The 10,000-nt window shown below is 35.6% G+C and overlaps 1 protein-coding gene across 7 annotated transcripts in view; it reads left to right on the forward strand.

Annotated features, from left to right (window-relative positions):
- EndoA (SH3 domain containing GRB2 like, endophilin-A) overlaps nucleotides 1–10,000 on the forward strand; it is a 40,671-nt gene that overhangs the window by 12,875 nt on the left and 17,796 nt on the right. For 4 of the 7 annotated variants that reach the window (XM_043006481.2, XM_043006487.2, XM_043006484.2 and 1 more), the window contains exons 4-9: nucleotides 596–729; nucleotides 1,077–1,143; nucleotides 5,638–5,685; nucleotides 7,846–7,949; nucleotides 8,291–8,394; nucleotides 8,650–8,759. In XM_043006481.2, the coding sequence (XP_042862415.1) occupies nucleotides 596–729; nucleotides 1,077–1,143; nucleotides 5,638–5,685; nucleotides 7,846–7,949; nucleotides 8,291–8,394; nucleotides 8,650–8,759 (567 nt within the window). The remainder of the gene's footprint in view (nucleotides 1–595; nucleotides 730–1,076; nucleotides 1,144–5,637; nucleotides 5,686–7,845; nucleotides 7,950–8,290; nucleotides 8,395–8,649; nucleotides 8,760–10,000) is intronic. The other 3 variants (XM_086544899.1, XM_086544900.1, XM_086544902.1) reach the window with 1 other exon arrangement.

Here is a 10,000-nt window from a genome sequence, read left to right on the forward strand (position 1 = left end):
TGACATTGTGTTGCAGACGTTTTTTTTCCTTTTGCTAACTTGCATCTTAAACACCAGATGATGTGGCTAAAGAAATTCAGATCTTGTTTTTCCTCTGAAAACTTGGTGTAGATTTTCTTATCCTAATGAATATTTAATGTTTAAACTAGAAAATGATATGGAGTTGATTGTCTAAACTGTAACCACTTATTTATAGGCAGTATACCTGTGACAACAATGATAGCATTCCTTGATTAGTCTATGTGATATATAATTGTAATCATAATAATAATTACAGCTACTAGACTTGAATAATAAACACTGGTTGTTTATTTGGATTATGCTATTTACTAAGTCTAGCTGTACTATGGAATCAATACCAATTCCAGGTAGTATTATATCATACTTTTTGATACTGTCACTTCCAAATCACATTAAGTCACAGATTATCAGTTATCCATTTTTACTGTAAATATTCATGATTGGAAGTTATGTTGCCATATAATGCCCATACATCCTAGAGAATAAGATGTTTTTCAGTTTCATTAAAATGTCTTAGTGCTTATCTATAGTGATTTCCTCTCAAATAACAAGTCTTTTTTTCTCCATCCCACAGCCCAGTCTCTGGTTGAGACAGGTGAGAGTATGAAACAGATTGCTGACATCAAGTATAACCTTGATGACAATATGAAGATGAATGTGATTGAGCCCCTCCATCAGCTGTCCACCAAAGATATTAAAGAAGTCCAGGTAATAAAGAAGTAAAGTAAATGAAGAGAAAAGAAAAATTCCAGAAAGCATGACCATAGAGAATGCTCATCTGACCTAGTATGTGACTCTTTGATTTGAAAGAGGGGAGTTATTCTGTCTTCTATGGCGTTAATCATATGTCAGATGAGGAACAGATTACTAATGGAGTTTGGTTATGAATTTATCAATGTGTGTCTGTAAGACTGGCTAAACTTTAGTAGATAGTACAAAGGACAATGATAGATACAAGTTTTTAAAAAAAATTATATGTATACATGAATCCATTAATTATAGGAATATTGCACTTCACTAATTACTAAAATATTGTTTTTTAATGAATTTTCCAGCACCATCGCAAGAAGCTGCAAGGCAGGAGGTTAGACTTTGACTGCAAGAAGAGGAAAAAGGATAAGGGTAACTATTAAATCCTTTTGTTCATTGTCACAGGCGGTCAGTGGTTGTACATATGCCCAAGAGAGTGCTAACACTGAACTCCTTTCATTTATTATTTATCGATTCTTCAGTGGATCCTTGGTTGACAGTGCCCCGAGATGTTTTGAAGTCCTTGTATATCTCATTCAAAGGTTTTGCAGTTGGTCAGCAACGGTACTTGCACCAGAATGGGTTGCATTTTGAAATTTATGTATTTGTTATTCAAGGATTTTGTATTTGGCTGGGTTGCACGTGAGAAGTGGCTCACATTCTGAAACCTTGTAAGTCATTTTTCAAGTGAATTGCACCTGATTAGCAAGTTCATGTGTGGTGAAGGGGGTGCTTTCTGACAGGACTTATAAGGTCATTTATGGAGCTTTGAAATGTATCTTGTCCCTTTAATTAACTCCTAAAGGACAGCAAAGTTCAGAACTTCATGTGAACACAAACTGGAAAGAAAATTTGATTAATGCACAAATATCTCAGCTCAAAGTGTTCTAATTTGGATGCTTATGATATGGATCATTTTTTGTGAACAACTTGCCGTGTCTTACCTAGTTTCACCCACTTAAATACACACACATACACACACACAGATACACCCACACCCACACACACCACTCACACACACACACACACACACACACACACACACACACACACACACACACACACACACACACACACACACACACACACACACACACACACACACACACACACACACACACACACACACACACACACACACACACACACACACACACACACACACACACACACACACACACACACACACACACACACACACACACACACACACACCTACATACACACACCTACATACACACACCTACATACACACACCTACATACACACACCTACATACACACACCTACATACACACACCTACACACACACACCTACACACACACACCTACACACTCACACCTACATACACACACCTACACACACACACACACACACACACACACACACACACACACACACACACACACACACACACACACACACACACACACACACACACACACACACACACACACACACACACACACAAATTTATTATTTCTGATTTATTACTTGATGAATCCCTTTCTTAAAGTAGATTTTGATTTTGTTCAAATAAAAATTCAGGAATTCATTTGTTCCATAAGTGTAAATAATCAAAAATTAAAGTTGCTTTGGTTGCAAGCCCCCTTAATGTGTACATATATAAGAAAAGAACATACATATACATGCAGTCCCCTAGTAAATGTGCACACATGTAAGTAAAGCCCCTTAAAAGTGTACATACACATATATGTTTTTGCTTAGCAGATCACTTGGCAAAACAGTGAACCCCAGGAGATAGCATGTTAGCTCTTGACCTTCACGCTTTGGGGGTGAGAACTGCCGCATGAACTAGGTTGCATTCCATTGTATAATATGTTTAACCCTTGACATTCATCAGCTTATGAATGTCCACTTTGTCTTTTTGGATGCAAGGGCTGTCTGAGGGGAAGCATTTTCAGCCCTTTGGAATATTTTTCCACATGTTTGAAACTCATTTTGGTTAGGACTTTTTTTTATATTACGACCCCAGTCCTTGTGAGAGAGGCTATTGCGACTAATCTCGCTGCATATTTATTTGATTTAGGTATGAAATTGTGGCTGTCTTGAATTACAGTTCCCTTAAAACCATCCAGACCTAAATCTCGACTTGCACTTTGACCTCTGCGACCCCTTGTCGTATATTTACTGGGGTTGCCCTTCACCTCTAATGGATTTTAAATCATAGTGTCACACCTTGCTTGCTTATTTGGCATCATCAGCATATGGTTGTTATTGAGGTCTTGATTAATAGTGTCTTTCAGCTGTTTGTGTTCTATCCTTTTTGAATGCGATGGTTCAGGTACTTGGAAGTGGTTTTGTCTAGTCACTACTTTTGTATAATACCTTACAAAAAATGATGACAACAAACATACAAGACAAACCTCTCTTCCAATAGGGATGATCTTTTGGACCATGTATAAGTTATAGTCATTATACTTATTTTCTTCTTTTTATTCAGGGGGATTCCTTTCTTCTTTTTTTATCTTTTTTTTTTGCTGTTAGAGAAAAGCAAGAAAGAATGAGAATTAGAGTGAATGAACCCTTTAAGAAATCATTACCTCTCTTTTGATTAAAAAAAAAACAAACTTAAAGGTAATGAACGTAATACCTTAATTTATGTGGCTAGTAAAGTCCTTATGAGTCTTAAACATTGTATTTATTTGTAGGAGAGAGGATAGTAATATTGAGAAATTATTTATCTATTTATTTGTTTGTTTTCCTTTTAATTTCCCGTGTAGCTTTAGTTAACTTTGATGAACAACTCTTCATTGGTTGGGTTTTAGCTGAAGCCTGGAATAGATAGAGCTTTAGTGGAAGAAATTAATGGATTTGGGTTGGAGTCTTTAGGTTAGAATGAAGAATGTTCATGGAGTTGAAAATGTATAATTGATGATAATTGATGATAATTATATTTTGTCTTTTTGAATAACTGATTATCTATTTGAATGTTTTAAGAGATACTAAGATAAAAGACTTTATTGAATAACATTATGGTAGCATCACAGGTAGGAAAAAAAAAAAAATCTAAAAAACAGAAGTCTGTATTGAGCATTATCTTCATTTATAGATGCAACACTTGCATGATGCGATAGAGTACATTTTTGATAAGAATCTCTCATGGTGGTCCAAACATTTTCCAGTTCGTTTCCCATCACGAGAGTATCCATTAGTATCCATCCTTTTTTGTTCCTATGAACAGATCTTCAGCATTACAGCATCAGACCTCATTGCAGCCGGCACGTGTCTGTGTGAGTGGATGTTATGTGGAAAATTGGTACCGTTGGAGAGCATTTTCTTGCATATCTTGGTTTTCCTCTTTCTATTCCTCTTTTCTATCATTATAGTTTTGTTGTTATCATTATTACCAGTATGATAGTGGGAGGGATTTCATGACATGGGTGTTCTCTTGGCTTGGTCTTTTTGGCATTGATGTCGTGATAGAAGACTTCAATAGCGTTTTTACAGGAACAGCTTGTTTGTAAAGGTATTATGAGATCTAGGGGGAGCCATTGTTTGAGTTACAGGTCAGCAAACAATTGTTCTCAAAAATTACTTTTCAGAAGGAAGTTATTCTAGAGTTACATTGTGTAAGGAATTGAGTCTCCAAGTTATTTGTGTAGGAGGTTGTTTGCAAAAGTTACAGGCCAATAATGGGTTGTTTATGGGAATAAAAGTTTACTCAGGAGCTGTTAACAGGAGTAGGAGTTAGCTACAGTTGTAGCTGTTTTCAGACTCTCTTATTAACAAAATAATTATGGAGTTGACCCAGATATCTTTCATCTTTTCAAGCCTTAAATTGTTACAGGTGTCTGTCTACCTAAATTCCAATCATGATATTACAAAACTCATTGCTATTGCATGGATTACCTACAAATATACTTTGATTTGATTCTATATACATATATTAACTCTATACTTGTATAGAAAAAATGATATATTTGTTGAAAAGATGCTGAGCACTAATGCATAAGAAGTGCAAAGATTATTTATTTAAGGTGTGCTATACATAGCTCTTGAAAAGCCTCTAGCAGGAGGGAGAGAAGGGTGCAGAAGGGGAGAGATAGAAGGACGAGGAAGAGAGAGGGGAATAGAGCAGTTGAAAAGCCTCAATTTAGAAATTTATGTTGATTAGCAAGATGGATTGATGGTATAGTAGGTTTTTAAGTCTCTTATTTATTACATTGTCTATGACATTTCGGAAAGGTTCATTCATTTCTTTTTTAAAGATGGATTGCATGGCTCCTTTCGCTGAGCCAAAGCCACAAAGTTACGTGAAGGATTACAACATTAATCTACTGATCATCCTCATTTTGGCTCCCTATTTATTTCAGCTGATTTTATTATTTCCTCTATTACGTATCGCATGGCAACCTGACGTTCTGTGCGAGCAGGTTGTGATTAATTTCAGATTCTTTGGTGTCCTCTTTGTGTAGAATCTCTTCCTTGGACACTTCCGCTCTCCTGTGGCGTTCTTTTTGAGTTGGGGAAGGTTATCTTGGCCGTGCTTCAATCTTCGCCTCTGTGATGTTCTATGTATTTATTTCAGTTATTTGTCTCTTTTTCTTTATATTCACTCATTTTGATATTTCTTTTAGATTGCCGTTGTGGAACATTCTCTGTCCAAAGCTCTGTCTGTCATTCTCATGAGGCGTCAGAGAGAGCCGTTTTCACTGTAGCAAAGACTGCGTTACTCACATGTGATTTGAATTGAATCAGTCAATTTACATAGTAGCTCACAGCCACACTTAAATTTTACATTGATGAAGATATTGGAAGAAGAAATATGACAGATGCTGGACACGCAGAATTTGGTACCTAAATAAAAGGAAATGTCTAATTAGTATATTATTTGTGTTCTAGCACTTTACACGCCCTCCAGTAGTCCAGCTCGCAGTCCAGGCAGGGGGGGTATGTAAACAAGAAGACCTTGGTGACAAGATGTAACAGTATCAATATTTTTGGGCTTTATATCAAAGAACAGCATAGTTTTCAGCTTTGGTTTACATTGTAAATAGCTTTTAGTTTTTTGGCAAAAATGCTTTTTCTGCTTTTTTTTTTTTTTTCTTCTTCTTCATCATCTTCTTTTTCTTTATATTTTAATTTCTTTACCTCTTCATTTCCTCCCTTTTGTTCTTTCTTTTCACTCTTTTCCCACACAGTTTTTTTATTTATTTTGTGAACAAGAAAGATATCGAACCCAGGCTGCATCCTTCATACACTAAATGAGAGAGCACAGATGACCAAGAGGTTGTGATCTGTGCTATGATTCTCTGGTCTGTCCATTGGACCGCACTTCGCAGTGTAGGGACTCCAAGTATGCTATTCCGAAGAACCTCTGGTTGGCTTTGCGAAATGCACTCTTAGAAGCAGGTTGTGCAGACTGTTGTTTGCTTTTATGTTAATTCCAGCTTTGTTACTCTTCTGTGGAAACATGTATGGGAATCTACAGTTTGTCCATTGTATTTGCAATATTTTTTGTTCTTTTTATTTATTTTTGTTTATCACACCACTGCAAGTTTTAAAAAAATTTGGATGCATAAAGACCGCAAATTTGCAGGATTTATTTGCAAGACCACTTCAAGTATGTTCTTTGCTCAAATAAGATCATAACAAAATTGATGATGTGTATTATTGCAAGATAGCAGTGTATATATACTCAATATTGTTATGAATATCTGTATTTCTGTATTTAGTGTGTCTTCTAGCCCGTGGTCTATATGAGAATTAAAAAACATAAAAACATGCACATGATTCATTATGCATGGATAAACAGCATTTTACTTATGATTTACTGTCAAGACAGTGTCTCATTATTTATTTAAAAGTGATGACAGAAGAAGTAAATTCACCAAAAGTGATGCAAATGTTTTTTTGTTTTTGTTTTTTTCACAAAAGTGAAAAAAGCCTGACTGTATCTGGTCACTTATCACAAGTAATTCTGTGGAATATATATTAGGTAACACCTGGCAAAATCTTACACATATACAGAGAGAGTGAGAGAGTGAATGAGCGAATTAGTACATGTGTATGCATTTGTGACAGAGTGAGATAGGAAGAACATAACACACTTATGACGAATATAGTAAGCAAACAAATCATACATGCACATACAAACACCTAGACAAGATTATCTGCGTGACAGTTAGCCCAATTAGTATCAAGACCAGGAAAGTTGTCAGTTGTTAATCTGACCTTTGGGATTAGTGTTTTATGAAAGTTGAGGTGAAAGTGTTTCTAGTGATAATTTTTGGCTAAACTGAGTGAAAACGGAGTGAGTTTGTAGACCCAATGGGAAAGGGTTTTTGTCTGATTACAAGGGATTACATTGGCTGTAAAGTATCACCTATTTTGGAGGAAAAGAGATTTTATTGAATGTTGAGAAGAATAAGTAATGAGTTACTTATTTATGATTTCTTTTGTTAGAGATTTTATTTAATTTTATGTTGAGTAGTTTGCACAGTGCAAGTATTTTATATTGTTTTGATTGGCTAGTACTCAGAGCCAAGCAGTTGAGTAAAATGAAGTTCTGCACTTGTTTTTTGTGCATTAGTTACCTGTTTGAATTATGTATGATGCTGTCATATGAGATAGAATATCCAGGTCACTTTACAGTAATTTATTTTTGAAAGGAAGACAGGTGTGTAACAATGCACAGATTTTGTATTATTAATTTCCCCCCTTTCTCCTTCAGGAATTGATTTTGAGAGTTCTTTAAACTTCAAAGTAATTTAATTCTTAGTATATTGTGTGTGAGAACACTGGATGTAGAGGCTAGATGGTACTTGACATAATATTCAACTCCATAGCTGTGTCCGTTCTTGTTCATGATTATGTAAAAGACCTTTGTTGTGCTTCATGTTAAATGTTGGGGGCTTCACCTATGTTTATTTTCAATAGTATTTGATAGTATATTGATTTTTCTTTTATCTTTCAAGCTGATTAAATTCCATATTTAAAGAAACAGAAACCTGATAACTAGAAGTAGAAACATTTGATGAATTGTAAGCAAAAAGACCTGACACATGAGGAAAGGGAAAAAGATGAGCTCACCTTCCCATGTTCTTTCAGCTGGGTCCCATGTCAGCGAAGATGAAATTAAATTGGCTGAGGATAAGTTTGCCGAGTCCTTACATCTCGCGCAGATGGGAATGCATAATCTCCTGGAAAATGATGTAAGTATTTTTACACTTATAGGCTTTCTCTGACCATCTTCTTGCAAGGTTTAGTTGAATTACCAAAAATTAAAAGTTGAGAAATTACATTTACTGTAAGATAAATGACAATCATAATATAATTAATTATTGCACTCCTTATGCTTGTTGAACATCACCACATTCAGTTATAAGTTATAAGGGTAACATTTTAGATCACAGACAAAGCTAGGGTAACATTTTAGATCACAGACAAAGCTTTTACTGCTACCTCCAGCAAAGTTTACAAATTATAATATGTGATGGTGTGCAGTTGCAGTTAACTGATAGAAGTGATTACTAGATTATGAATGATATTACAGGTGGAGCAGATCTCCCAGCTGACAACCTTTGCAGAGAATCTGTTAGACTACCATAGACAGTGCACTGAGATCTTAGAGGCCCTGGCTGGTACACTTCATGATAAGTAAGGACAATGTCGGTTCTGTCTTGTGAATTTGGTTAGACCATATTACATAGTAGATATATTTGATAATTTTTTTTAGTTCAGTTTCTGATTTACTTGCTTATATAGCTTACAGTTTAAAGACATTATGAATATATTTTTGATCTCATCAAGTTAAGGTTCCTTGGAAATCCATCCTACAGGCTTATTACTAAGTTCAGTGCCCTTTTTTCATGAGCTGTTGATAAGTAGATTTCCCACCAATCACCTTTGCAGGAAGAATGAAGCCGCAAGTCTTCCCCGCTCAGAGTTCGTGCCAAAGACTCTGTCGGACCTCGGCGTGATAGACAGCCTGAATGGTGGCCTTCCCACGACCAACATCACAGGTGAGGCTTGGGGAGGATGAGGTAGTATGACCCTTTGACACAACTTCTAACTCTTAAGTAATGTCAGAACTTGAGTTTGTGCCTTGCTCGCGCGGCAAGTCATTGTATGGTCGGTGCGGAGATTGTCTTTCGGCCACGGGCTTTGTTTTCTCAGAGGATTGCACAGTAGTTTTACAAACTTGTGTGATTTGTTCCATGTATCTCAAGATCTGAAAGGTAATTGTGATGGATGTAAATAATAGCACAAAAGTCGGACATGTATATATCTCCATCAACGACCATACAATTTTTTATTTATTTTTTCTATAGTTTGTATTTTGTTGTACTATATCTATCTACAGTGAATGGTATTATTTCCCTCTTTGGAACTGAATATTTATATACTAACTAATGTGTGGCTATGACGGCTCAGGAAGAAAGTACCACCCCTTGTATTGAACACACTGTCAGAAGACGCCACATACATTCTCTGATTCAAGAACATTTTTTATAGTGAAAGTTCCAATTCTTCTGACTTTCTGAAAGTTTTGAAGAGACAAATTATAATAATTATATCATATAGACACATGGTTGTCGATTTGCTCTCACGGTCATTCTGTTTACCTGGTAATTCTCATGGTTTTTATTCCTCAAGTCGAGTACCACACAACCGGTGGGTGTTCTTTTGCACTTCATTGCATCTTTCCAGGCATCTATACTCTTTTTTATGTTATCAGTAAAGTACGTTTTTGTATATGAATCACAGATATTCATTTCCTGTTGCAGTGCAGCTTCATGACCAAGGCATGAGCTATTGTTCCTTTTAGAGAGAGCAAGTTGTCATAACTTCTCTAGTCATTTTTTCTAAAAAAAAAACAAAAAAAAAAACATCTAGGCCATTATTTAGTTCAACTATCTGTTGAATCCATATGCCTCTTTTTTCCAAACGATTCTTATTAATTCTTTCCTCAATACCAGTAATGGTAGTTTTAATTCTTTCCTCAATACCAGTAATGGTAGTTGCTTAATGATATTTGAACTTACAGTTCTGAAATTTTGTTCTTCTGCAGAACTCAAAGTAATTCAGAATTCATACTAGAGACAAGGAGGAGGTGCAGGGTTGGACATGAAAGCTCAGCATTTGACATAGCTACGATGATTATTATTATTATTTTTACATTTTGACAAAATGCATTCATTATGTAGATTATATATCATTTTAAATGAAATGATATGTCTGTTGTTTCTGAAAAGGATCACTA

The sequence above is a fragment of the Penaeus japonicus genome, unplaced genomic scaffold, assembly GCF_977035675.1.
Source record: "Penaeus japonicus unplaced genomic scaffold, GWHDUDI00000001_assembly GWHDUDI00000015, whole genome shotgun sequence".
Classification (NCBI taxonomy): domain Eukaryota; kingdom Metazoa; phylum Arthropoda; class Malacostraca; order Decapoda; family Penaeidae; genus Penaeus; species Penaeus japonicus.